Source organism: Thermobia domestica, chromosome 8, assembly GCF_964235325.1.
Source record: "Thermobia domestica chromosome 8, izTheDome1.hap1.1, whole genome shotgun sequence".
NCBI lineage: Eukaryota > Metazoa > Arthropoda > Insecta > Zygentoma > Lepismatidae > Thermobia > Thermobia domestica.
The window spans coordinates 45,806,363-45,820,873 of NC_137461.1; the positions used below are offsets into that span (position 1 = coordinate 45,806,363).

General features: G+C 32.7%; 1 protein-coding gene across 1 annotated transcript in view; it reads right to left on the bottom strand.

Annotated features, from left to right (window-relative positions):
- Positions 1-14,511, bottom strand: part of LOC145692861 (uncharacterized) — a 55,994-nt gene that overhangs the window by 12,734 nt on the left and 28,749 nt on the right. The window contains exons 5-6 of the mRNA XM_081768385.1: positions 6,797-6,974; positions 2,928-3,090 (exon numbers count right to left, since the gene is read on the bottom strand). Of these exons, the coding sequence (XP_081624511.1) occupies positions 2,928-3,090; positions 6,797-6,974 (341 nt within the window). The remainder of the gene's footprint in view (positions 1-2,927; positions 3,091-6,796; positions 6,975-14,511) is intronic.

The window sequence follows — 14,511 nt, forward strand, 5'->3', positions numbered from 1 at the left end:
TTGCACATTATAATTACTTGTTTATTTATTACAATGATACAGTAACAGTGACGAGGATTATTAAGTCTTGCTGTGACATAATATTAGCAAAATTCACACCAATAGAATTACATTTCCATTGATGAGACACTGAAAATATGAAATCTTTAAGGTTTATGTCCCATACTTATGCCGGCTAGGCTAAAGGAGACGGTGATGGTAAGAAATGAAGGAAATTGTGTAATGGAGAAAGTAAGATGGAACGTGAGAACCCTGAGAAAACCTACGCACACGGTGTTTGTCCACCACAAAGTTCACGTGGATCGAGCTTGGATCAAACCAAGGATCCCATGCACCAGAGGTGAACGCTCTACCATTGAGACATCGAGACCTCTTGATGAGATACTGTAGAAAAATAAAGGGATCATGTCTTAACTTCAGAATGTCAAAATTGTCTCTAAAATCTGGTATGGAGAAGGAATTTTAAAAATACGTGTACTAAAGAATTACATTTTGTTCGTAAGTGCTGAATCTAGAGGTGCAGAAAAAAATTTTAACAGCCGGTCGGACAAATTGGCTGAATGATACGATTAAGTGTACGGTGTTACAATTACACCACACAGATCACGGCAATTTTTTTTTACTGGTTTTTCATGTGTCATGTTCAAATTAATCATCAATGTACCAGATCTTTTCATATTTTCTTGATTCTTTCTTCGTGGAATTAACAATCGTCAGTGGTAACGATAGTTAAGCCAAAACTTGCTTTCAGACACCATACCACCTTACCTAAATATAAAACGCGTGATTTCTTTGGAGAATATATGATCCGAATAGTGACCGTTAGTCAAACTAATCGAATAACAAGAATTAAACTAGCAGAACTGTAGTGAACAGTTAAGTCCTAGAATGGTTCATCTTCACTCGTGACTATTTTAAAATAAAAACTACCTCGTGCTGCTTTTAGAGAGTTCATCACCTATAACTCTGTATTTACCATTCAAACTTTCTATAACCGTTTCAAACTTATACATGGTTGATCTTGAGATTTAAAGAAGGAACGAAAAGAGAAATGTTAAAACACTAAGGGGAGAGACACAAAAACATTGATCATTTCTATGTGCAGGCTAATTTAAAACAAATATTCTCACGGAAACTTCGTCAGAAAGAGCTAATGTTATTCCAGGCTAGTCATGCGATCTGTCATCGAGGCCTGAACTTACAGAATACCTTCAATATTCAAAACTAATAATAATAACGTCTACAGTTGTGACTTAGTTTTTGTCTAATTACTTCATAGTGATTTCAGACCCAGATCCTTGGATATAATAGGAAAAATCCACTCTTGACTTTTTCTATACTTTTACTGGTTTTGAGAGATAAGAGTTGGTCTTCAGAGTTGTAGTAAAATATTTGGGAGGTATCAGATGCAAATGATCGTTTCGTTTATATTATATAAATATTCCCTCAATCAATTTATTTTGCTGTTCCTACATACGTTTCTTCACAAAAACAAGCAAAGAAAGAAAAAATATATCATTTTGTGCTGTCAACTATCTATAAACAGGGCCAGCCCTAGGGAATTTCCCGTCCCGTGCAATGACATTAATTGTCCCCTTTTCTGTAGAAAGAACAAATCTTAAAAGCCACGGTTTCAAGTATGCTATCCCATCATGAACAACGAATGGGAAGGGAAAGTGCCTTCAGAAAGGCCTAAACACTACAAGTACAATTTACTTGTGTCTGTTTTTTTTCTTGAAATAATAATCTATTATGTTGGTGAAAGATAAAGCAAACACATCTACAGAGCAAGGATGCTAATCCTTTTTATAAAATTTAATATCGAGCTTCAATCTCAATATATCAGTTTGCAATTCCAGTACAATTAGCTCTTTTATCTTTATTGCTTGATTTTCCTTCTACATCAGTTAAAATAGTTTTCTAAAACATTGTTTCCACCTACAATAATAAGGAACTTCTTTGTGACAAAGACAAGACTAGTTTTCATATCAAAATTGTAATAACTAACTAAATGAGACAGATGTTGGCTACTGTTTGATAATTGAGTTCTTGTATTTGTCAACAATCAAGCAATTCATGCTGATTTGTTTGACCATGTGCTTTAGCATAATCCATGTGACCTAAAATTAATGCGGCCTAAACATGATTTATAAATATAGTATTCAAATAGAAGGTCAAGTTAGTAAATTCAACTACCGTACCATTATCGAGGGGCAGCGAAGTATGTTTCCAACAAGAAATATTTATTTTAGATAATATAGTTATGACAGACTTTGCTGCCCCTCGAAACTTGCAGCTCCGTGCAAGTGTACGTGTTGCACATATGGTAGAGCCGGCCCTGTCTATAAACTAACTTTTGTAATCCGTCAGATGTATTTCTACTTTCTTTCTTGGCTTAACGGTTACATTTAAACCAAATTTTTTAAAGGTCTTCTTGGTATTATTATTTACAGATTGAAAACTTGGTAAATGTATTTAGTTTTCATTTCTGTCTTCTTCTTTTGTTATAAATGGAGAAGACCAAAGTAACTTTTTATCTAGTAACCACATATTTTTCCTTCATTCATGTTAAATACTTCGAACAGATTACATTATATAATATGAAAAACAAACTGGGTAAATTTACATTTTTGCTTTAACAATATATAAGACAATACTGAAAATTGTCGTTCATTGGGAACAGCGTTTGTATGAAGGAAGGAAGGAAGTATTTTTTCTCAATATAACTTCTCTCAAGGGCTGCTTCTGATGCGTAATAACCTCAATAATCATATTGTTGTTTCATTATCAGAGGAAAGATCTAAATATTGATAAAAATAAAAGATATATAAGATCTATTCGCTAGCATATATATATATATATATATTGTTTCTACATATTCAGCCCCTAATTTGATTTAGATAGAAAGAGAGAGAAAACATTTTTACCTGTGCTCCAGCATTCTTATATTGCCAGGAGAAGTTTGGTGACCTATAACCAAGTCCATTATTCTTATATATGTACTCCGCAAGTGTAAGATAGGATTGATCGTTGCTTGCATAATACAACCAAGCTGCTGCCCAAGACAATTCATCTACAAAATTCTTGGATCTATATTATCATACGAAAGAAAAGGCAAAAAGCAGAATACATTATTATTATGTATTCTGGAATAACAATTTATTTTAAAAAACTAAGAATGTATAAAGAAATTTTAAAATAAATAACTTAAAATATAATTTTAAGGAGTCAAAACACAATCAATGAAGAATTTAGTGAAACATTGTTTTCACTTCTTTGATGGATTATATAGTAACAAATGTTTTAATTAATAAATAAAGGCTCATTTTTAACTTCCTAAATTTCGGCATGAACGATTCATTGATCTCATATAGATAGAAATGAAATGAAATCTTTAAGTTTAACGTCCCATGGTTATGCCGGTTAGGCTAAAGGAGACGGTGATAATGAAATGAGTGAAATGGTGGAATGAAGAAAGTGGGAGGAAACGGGAGAACCCCGAGAAAACCCACGAGCACGGTGTTTGTCCACACGGCGCGAGCTGGGATCGAACCAGCGACCCCAAGCACCGAAGGTGAACGCTCCACCACTGAGCCACCGCGCTCCCTTCTCATATAGATAGAGTACGCTATTATATGATATGTACCAAAAAAGCGTAAAATATACTGTTTGTCTTGTAGTTTGTACATTACATACTTTTGTTCCAAAAGTAGTTCATCGATTGCACTATAAAATACCAAGTTCGAAACTCTATTAATCGATTGTTTATATATCTTGATGTGTTTTACACAAAGATCATATTTAAAAAAACTTACAGAAAATATTGTGAGAGTAAAGTCTAATTAATACTGCCGAAATTTCGAACAATTTGTTGTTTTTCGGGCTTCTTAAGTTACGAACTTACTGCCTATTCCTTTCTCTATATTTTAAGCAAAAGTGTATATATATATATATATATATATATATATATGAAGTAATTAACAACATAGTGTCTTCAGTTCTACAAATTCTTCTGTTATCGACTATAATGATCATGTATTTTCTTGAAAAAGTTGTAGAGAAGAAAAGTGACAGTAATTTCGTAACCTCAAGAAACCCAGAAGAAGATCAACGAATTGTTCGAAATATATTGGCAATTTTCATTGTGACTACCCTGTCGTAGCATTTTCTGTAAGGACAAAATTTATCATTTTAAAATTTTAACTTTATTACAATTACTACTTGACCAACTAGTAAAAATATTAAATAAAAGAATATAATATTCTTTTAAGTAAATAAAACAATATAAATATATATACTAGTAGTCGACAATTGATTATTTATTTCAAATTATTACTTGAATATTCTTCATTACTGTAAACCACGAGTTTCTGTAGTGGTTTCCTAATATGGGTTTAAAAATTTTTATGTTCAGTTCTTTTACACTGTTCGGTAGTTTGTTATGCAATTTTAACCCTTTAAATAGTATTATTTAGTTCATTTTCAGTTACTCGGTACTTCAATAAATGTAAGTGTAAAAATATAGCTGTTCTTTTGGAAATAAAAATCAAAATTTCGTTTAAAATATCCTGACTTTTATTCGTGTGTATATCATACACCATATTTGAATCAAATACAATAATATGAATGAAACTACTGAAAACTAGTATATGAAACTATTGGAAAGAACAGATAGAAGGAAAAAGTAATGCACTAAAAACTTAAAACAATGTTTTGGTGGCGTGCAATTGCACGAAATTATGAGTTTGAAGACTTTGTTCCGAAGAACTCAAACATTCAAGGTTAAATCAGTAATCCGCACAAAACATGACTCCATACGATAATAACAAATGAAAATTTGCATGATAGCCTATTCTAAGATCAACTGATGGTAATATTTTGTTGTATTTATGAAATGATTTATTTTATTTTACTTCTATTCATTTATTTGTTTAGTTTAGTTTATAATTTTTAGACAGCTCTACTATATATATTCCACAAAATATTCTCAGATGTATTTATAGACTCAGTTGGTCCTCGTTAACTCTAATTTTTTCGCATTCCCTTGAACTTTCCATAACTTTCAATGTTAAAATAACCTCTGTAAGCCGAATGTTTAAAAAATTACAACCTCGGTAAGTCAAATTTTACATTTCCATAATTATATTTAAAAATTTCAGTAACTCGACTTTCGTATCTGCGAACCTCTACAAATCGAAGTTTACTTGTTATGAGCTCGATAACTCGATGCTATAACTCTATGCTTTTACGTAATTGTCATTGTTGCTAGTTCTGTCGTTATTGCTAATGTGTATTGTAATTATGTTTTACTCATGTCTAGACATGAAATACTCCGTCCCCCACCTATTTCTAAGTCAATAACCCTTTTTTCTTTTACAACTTTGAATTATAAAGGATGAACGAATAAAACTTCTAGTTTTAGAGGTTGTATTGATACTTCTAATGAGGGACGCGGAACCTCGAAATCACGAACTTTTGTAATGGCCAACTTGATAACTCGAACTTTGATTACTCGCAAAACTCGATAACTCGATTTTTTATGTATTCCCTTCAGCTTACAGTTATCGAGGTCCCATTGTATCTGAAGACCTAAAAATGTAACCTGGCCTTCCACACAAAATGTATCACAAAATTGTGCATGATTAAAATGTGAACTAAAACTTTCTGTAATTGTTATTTTGTTTTATGTTTACTTCATTATTCATGAATCATATTTCTAATGATCGGTATGAATAATCTTCATTATTCATGATCAAGCTAGGACACCATATATAGCGATTTTTTTCCTTAGAGATGGGCCACTTGCACACTTAATTTGGTCCAAATGTGGCCAGTGGTTAATGAGAAATAGCTAGTACATACATACACACATACACAACACACACACACACACACACACATATATATATATATATATATATATATATATATATATATAAAACAGTCAATTTTTGTATGCTTACGAGAGGAGTTAATAAATAATAATAATAATAATTTCTAGGTGGTTCACGCTTTGCACACGATGGGCACAAACCACAGAGTACTTGATATGTGAGGGTTGGTGTTTTTGAATTGTCAATTTGTTTTGTATAATCCATATTACTTCATTATATGAGGTCTAAATACAGTAAAGCTCCGATTATCTACAGAATTTGCTGGCAGGGGCACTGAGGATAACGAAAATCGCGGATAACCCGAAAAAAGTCTAAAAATAAGGTACAAGCACAGAAAAATATTTCAGTATAAAAACTGTTTTATTGTGCAATAAACAGTAGAGCAGAAACCTTTGCTGTACGTCTAATTTCTAAAATAAAGAACAGTAAAGGTAACAACACTGTACTGTAAACAAAAAGGGTTTAGTTACGGCCTGTTTTTAGAAAAAAAAAAAAATCAGTCACTCATTTTTACTTCTTTCTTTGGAAACACCTTTCCTTTATTCTAGATTGTACTTGTGGACTGTACGTATACTATTGTTGCTAATGTTGATTTTTACAATGCAATTTATTTTTATCTTTTAGAACATACAGTACTTATTTGCATGTGGAGTGTCAGTCCACAGCGACTACTTATAAAAAATAAATTGAGTGCTACTGTAGCAGGGTTAAAAAATAATTCGCGGCACTCGCGGATAATCGTGGCTTTACTGTATATTATTCTTCAGGCATAAAATTAAACCTAAGTTTAGTCTGGAAGAACTTATTTTTGTTATTTCATTTTCTGTAGTAATTCGTCCTCCAGATTGAGCACTGAATGAATACAAAATACTATTTCTAGTGAAAAGGTGAACGTTACTTACGGAAAAGTATTATGAGCATCAGGAATAGCATTTTGGTAAAGACCTCTCTGGCTGTTAGCAAAGGTAAAAATTTCAGTGGCATTTTGAAGCAAATACCAAGAATATTCAAAATTAGCTCTCTTGAGAGCGATGGAAGATGCTGCTAAAGCGGCAGCTACTTCGCCTGCCAAATCAGAACCTGCGAAAGAACAAGAAATCAGCAAAATCAGAATTTAGAATTATCCTTCTGTAACATTACTTAATAATTAATTGAATGTATGCATCTCGTACATTTCTAGATTTCGTCACTGGATTAGAAAAAAAATCATTATCGATTATTAAAAGATAAAAATATGCTAGTTACTGAATAAAGAGCAGTATATATGTTAGCAGTATATGTATTGAAAAAAAATCCTTAGCGCAACGGTATCATTCTAAATTATCCAGGAACATGCAGCAGTGACACTTCCAATGACGACTCTAAGATTATAGAGAATATGATATAAACAAATTAAATTGATTTTTGGAAAATTAATTTTATTTGTTGTTAACTGGATTACTGAAATCACAATTGTTGAAACTGGAACATCATATAACATGACAATTGAGATTCACTATTTATTTGATGTCCTGTATACATATTGTAAATCATTGTAAATTAACTTGCAATATTTTGTAACGAAGTAGTTCATGACATTTAAATTTATGTACAAAAAAACTAATATTGTTTTATTATCCTCTTTTTAATCTCCTTATTAATTTGTCGACAATTGATAGGGAATACGTAACTACACTACTTACTCTGGATGTTCTTTGAATTCCTAGCATATGAATTATACTCTATGCTTGGTCCCTTATGAAAAGTTTTTTTTTCTTACAACATGTGTTCTATGTGCGTAATGGCATTATTAACAAAGTTCCTAGTGACAGGGTTGAAACTTAAATTCAACATTGTTGTTATTCTTTTACGGATTATACAATGACCTAGTCATTGTTCCAAGTACATATCTTTATCTGACGACGGGGTTAATCATATTCCCTTCTTAATGATCATTACATCTCACTATTATCAATACTACATAGTTCATTTCCTTATGCAAGTTTATCCAATAATTATAGTATTGGACTCAGCCACAAAATTCAGCATAGTACAGACCAATAACAACATAATAATACTTAACCTAATCTAACGTTACCTACCCTAATCTAACTAACTTAATCCTATAATTGATATATTCATTAGTGTTGATAACAATAGGGAAATTAACTATGCATATATTTAAGGACCAAAGCATAGGCATCATCCAGATTGAGTACAGGGTAGCAAATGAGATTCCCGTATTCATTTAACTGATTGTTTTATGATTATTAGCTTCCAGCTAATTACAACTGCCTAAGATTGTTGTTATTAATGGCTTAAACGCTATCAGTCTTCAGTAGCTAATTCATATCGAAATAGCGTGGATAAATAGTTCATTTTAACCCAAATATTTACATAATCCAAAAGAAGTCATATTCCACGTCTGGTTAACTATAAATTTCAATAATAAAGATGGATCCAACATTTGAAGCAAAACAAGTTAGGACACGCCCCCCTCATAGCTTGTCTGTGTTTGTGTGACAGGACGAAGACAAATTACTTACTCATAATAATGCATTATAACTTCAACGTAACCAGAACGGATATACTGACAGTCACTTATAAAAAAACATTTAATTAAGTTCATTTGGGGAATAATAATCGATCAGGTGAAGCAGGATTTATTATAATGTCTCCTTTATTATGTTCGAATTTAGATAATAACTTATTTGGAATGTCAATCTCATTACCTGTGCTCTCCTTACTAGGTACGTCTAAAATGCAGTATATATTTTCTGCAACTACTTTTTATCACTTTATAGTTCTATTGTAGCTTCTTCTGCTGCAAAATTTTAATTAATTTTGTTGACACTTAATTGCAAGATCCTAGCTTCTTCAAATCTTCACATCGTAACACCCCGTAAATCATCGTGCCCTCTCGGAGCAGACTAATGTTTACATCTATAAACAAATTTTAGAGTACTTTAATCCCATTAATTTTAATACTTAAATTCTTTTCTCATTAAAAGAAAACTACTCTCTATATTCATTTCTAATTACACGATTTTCATTTTGAAAAATTATTTATTCTTTCCACTCACGTAGTCCATCCTGTTATCTGATTATAAACATGACTCGTTTTTATTGAAGTTATGTACGATAAACCAAAAGGTAAGTTTCAAAATACTACAAAACTGATTCAATTTATTCTCGTAATTCATCTAAAATGTAATAAAAATTCATTATGCCCGTTATTTCTTAGAATTGTTGCTTTACTGCCGTGCATGACTAAATTTTTACATATTAAACAGATCGGATTTAGGCGTAATACGTAGTGTTTGTTTACATCCGTCACATTTAATTGTCATCATATTATACAAAATTCTATATTGTTCTACTTCGGTTTTTTAAACAAAAGAAAAGGCTATATCCCTCCTAAATTTTAATGTTGCTAATAATTACTGGTGTTTATATCAAAATATTCGCTTATTTAAATGAATTTTTATTACGCACTACTATTCACAATCGAGATAACAATATAAGCCTACTCAAAACGAACATATTGTAAACATGTACCCTTGTACATAAATATCGTATTTAAACGAATAATGTTTAAAAGTAAACAAGCAAAAATTAACAATAACATACATTTAATAACAATTATTGAGTGGAATGTTACGATTCGTGGAAAGCACGATCGTAACATTTTTCCTCTTTGGCGGCTTAAAAAAATATTTCTTACAAGAATTAAATTTTTTTCTATCTGAAATTTTTTAATATTTCCTTCTTTTTTTCTTCCGAACAGTCAAACAACTTTATATTTGAAAAATTTTGTTTCGGAACTTCCTTCCCATTCACATCTTTTAAAGCCACGTAATTTCTTTGGGCGTCAGTGACAACATATGGACCACTATAAACTGGCATATATTTATGGGTAATTTTCTTGTATGCATCTGAGAGGAAATGCGTTCGTGTCATTACCAAATCTCCTACACGAATTTCTTTAGGCTTAGGTTGTTTCAATTGTAATTTTCTCTTCCGTTTCGTTAGCATTCGGGGATGAACTTGGATGTACCTTTTAGAATCTTCTGTATCTTTTAACTCTGAAGGCCATGGAAAATTTTCTCTGAATTTATTGGTTGCCGAATATGAAATGAATATTTCTACTGGTGTATTATCTACGCTGCTATTGTATGAATAATTTAGAAGATCTTGTGCAAATTTCAACACTTCTTTCCATTTCGTGTGGTTATTGTAACACATTAAGCGGATTATCCGATTAAGCTCTCTGTGTGACCGTTCAACGATCCCGTTTGCTTTCGGATTATATGGGGTTGTTAGAATATGTTTTATTTTATGGTCTGCGCAATATCTTTTCCACTTCTCAGACATAAATTGTGGACCTTTGTCCGACACAATTTGGTTGGGATAAGGAATTATATAAAAATACTCCTTATCAAGAACTCTAATTTCTGTTATGGTTGCAGTTTTCAATGGCAAATAGCATACAAATCGGCTGTACACATCAATAATCGACAATATGAAATAATAGCCATAACTACCGGGTAACTTTCCTACGATGTCAATACATACTTTCTGATGTGGTTTATCTGCTTCAATATGGAGTTCTTCTCGGGCCACAATTTGATTTGAAAATTTTGTTCTGGCGCATAGCTCACAATTTTTAATATATTGTGTAAACATCTTTCTTTGTTTTCTCCAAAAGAATAAATTTTGTGCTACTTTGATACATTTATTTATTCCGAAATGCCCTGTGTTATGAATACGAGCAATAATCCTGTTAGTTAGGGAAACGGGTATTACAAGCAGCCAAGGTTTCAATTTAGATTTCCTAATAAATATTAAGTTGTTAACTAACTTTATTTCTGCATTCTCAGGAGCGTTCTCTAGTCTCTGTTTTAGCAACTGACAGTAATTGTCTGTAGATTGCAGATCCACCAGTTCCTGATACCCAAACCAATTTTCTTGATCATATATCACAAAATTTATACAATAACGTGTCAGTTCATTTGGAATTTCTGGAGTATTTCTGCTGAGTATGTCTGCTATTTGATTATCTGTTCCTTTGATATGTTGGAAATTTAGATCAAAGCGCTGAAGGTTTAATAGAATTTTTGTTGTTCTAGGATCCAAATTTTGAAGTGTAAATACAAAAGTGACTGCACTATTGTCACAGTGAACTGTGACTTTTCTTCCTAGTATGTAATAAGAAAAATGCTCACACAGGAATAATACTGCCAACAATTCTAGTTGAAAAACTGAATACGAAATTTCATATAATTTCAATTTCCTGCTAGCATATTCGATAATAAGTAAATCTCCGGTTTCATTATATTGCGCCAAGTAGCCTGCTAAATTTTCAAAGCTTGCATCCGAGAACAGATGAAATGGTTTTTCAAAATCAGGTTGACTTATAGCAGGTGGTTCACTTATCAATATCCGTAATTGCTGAAATAATTCTAATACCTCTGGAGTTAACTTAAATTTATTATTTTTCTTTAAAAGATCGAACAAGGGTGCAGTTAAAGCTGCGAAATTTGGTATAAATTTCCGTCTCCAAGATAACAATCCTAGAAATGATCTAAGTTTCTTTTTAGTCGTCGGTGTTGGAAAATTCTTAATAGTCTCGTTTTGTTTTGGATTGGGTTTTATCTCATTTCCGTTTATAACATGTCCCAAAAATAAAATTTCTTCTTGAAAGAATTGGCATTTCTTGAAATTCAGTGCAAAATTTCCGAACTCTAGAATTTTAAATATTTCTTCCAGATGAACAAAATGATCTGCCATGTTTTTGCTAAAACATAAAAGATCATCAAGGTATATAATTACAAAATGTCTGGTCTCGAGTCCAAAGTATGAATTCATTATATTTTGAAAAATGCTTGGGCTAGACTTTAATCCCATTGGAAGGACACAAAGAACATATTGTCTGCCCAAGTAAATGAAGCTGGTACACTTGTATGAATCAGGGTGGAGTTTAACCCCATAGTATCCCATTGTTGCATCCATCGAACTAAAAATTTTTGCATCAGCAATTCGGGTAAGTATTTCGTTAATCGGTTCAACCTGAATTTTTGGGGAAATGACTTTTTTATTCAATAATCTCAGATCAATCACGGGTCTAACTCCTCCAGAAGATTTTCGTACACAATGGATTGGGTTCCTATAACTACTCGGGCTTTCCTTAGCAATCCCCAATGCTATCCACTTCTTTATTTCAGATTCAAATTCTGCTTGCATGGACTGAGGCACAGGATAGATTCTCCCTATAACAGGTTCATTATCTGTGAGCTCAATTTTATAAGGCTCACATCGAATAGGTTTAGGATATTCGTTAAATAAATGCTTAAACCGAATTAATAACTGCAGCAATTTGGTTTTTGTTTGATGGTCCAAATTTTTACGTTCGTTGACATGTCTCTAATTCATGTTCCGAAATTTCACCATAATCATTAGATTTAGAAGCCAGGATATTACACCTATCAGAGGGTTTACTATCAGTAATTCCTAAGGATAGATTTTCCTGATCACATGAAGTTTCCTGGTATTTATTATTCAATTGTACTAATAATATCTTTGGGTAGGAAATATCTAACATCACTGTTTCTGATTTTTCATTTTTCAAAATTAATTTTCTGTTTTGACTGTCTAAAATTACGTTATATTTTATAAAGAATGGTGAACCAAGTAATAAATCAGCTTTCATATCTTTTACTACAAAGACAGGGACGTTAAATAAACTTCCTTGAATATTTAAGGTTAACTCCAATGAGCCTTTAACTGAGAAATTATCTTTACCCGCGAAAGCACTTAATTGCATTCTGGATACCGGTTTGAGTTTTGCTGAGGGAAAAGAATTTTGTAATGACGACCAAATATTTAAATTCAAAAGATTTACCTCAGCTCCAGTGTCCAATATGCAATTCACATGCATTCCTCCTACTTCACAATTAACCATGGGTGACGGAAAGATCTCAACGTTTGTACAATCATCTTCCTCGTCATCTTTCAAGACGAAACAAATAATGAACTTTACCGGCTCTGATGTGATTTTTGAATTTTCATTGTTCCAATTGTTTTCTTTTTTCGGGGAGGGAAATTCCGGTGAGCAGACGCCATCCTCCCCTAAGAGCGACTGCTCGGTATGTTTTCCGATCTCCCGTTATTTCCGACTGACGAATAACTAGAGCTACTGGAATTAATTCCTACCGCCGAATACGGAGGATTTAACGCCGAAGTTACTGTTGTCATTACTGGGACTGGTAGTGATGAATTGAACATAGTCATTGCAGGATAATGTCCGAATGACTTTATTCCATACGTATGAGGAGGTAAATATGGTGGAGGAACTGGGTTATAATTCGCCATTGACAGTGGAATGGGTCCACCTCCCGAACCAGGACTCCAGTTTGAATAACTGGGACCATATCTATTACTGTTATCACTCCACTTTCGACGTTTGGAAGGGTTATTATAATTTTTGTTTTGATCAAATTTCCATTTGTTACTGTCTTTGCCAAAATTACTCCTTCCAAATCTTTTGTTTATTCTTATAGGTTCAGTCTGGACAGCATTATCAGTTTTTACTTCCTTACCCCTTTCAATTCCAGACTGTCTAATAGTCGGTCTTTTGATTGGTGACTTCAGATAATTTGGATTTTGCTTTTCCAAATTTGAAGGATGACCTTCCATGTCTTCCAATCTTAAAGTTAATTCCTGTACAGTGTTAACTGTTCCTAACTTAAATATTTTGGCCTCCTCTGCAGGTAGGCAATCTAAAATTAGGTCCTTAAGCTCCTGGTCAGAGGATGAACTCACCACCGAATGGTAAGTATCTATAATGTACCATACGAAGTCAGATAATGATGAAAATTTAGCTTTGTCATACCGCAGTGAGTAGAGACGGCGCTTTTGTGCCCTCTCTACTTGCGGAGATATATATTGTAACTTAAACAATTTGAGAAAATCTGCAAAAGTTCGGATTCGAGTTTCAACACTTCTATACCATGTCTTGGCAGATCTTTGGAGACACCAGGATACTATGTACCTTTTATCCTTTTCCTTAAGTCGGTACATACTCATACTTTGTAATAAATCATCTAGGAAAATCCTAGCAGATCCTGAGGTTTTCCCGTCAAACTTGGGGAAATAATGGAGATTTCTTAAGTAGTCTCCCGATCGTCTGCCTGATATAATATCAGATGAATCATCTTTATTAGTTTCATTTCCCGAAATTCCTCCAACCTCTCGTCTTTCCCCATTCCTAGAGATTGAATTACTATTAACTCTACGAACTTCAGATTTAATTCCGCGTACTCTACCATGCCGCTTACGATTTCTAATTCTACGGTTACAGAACAAGGTTCTAGTTTCATCTTCATTATTTTCTTCGTGTTCTGAATTAGCTACTGAGGAAGAAGCGCTACTGCTATTGTTACTTATATCCATTGCAATTTCTTTCAACCGAGTCTCATACTCATTGTTTTTCTCTTTCGATCTCCCTAACTCACTACATCGATGTTCAGGTTTACTACCCGACGGAGGATCAACAATAATAGGTCCTTCTTTCTGTTTTTCCTGCTTATCTAAGCAACATGAAAGTTTCTCGAATCGTTCTCCTAACTTATCAATATTT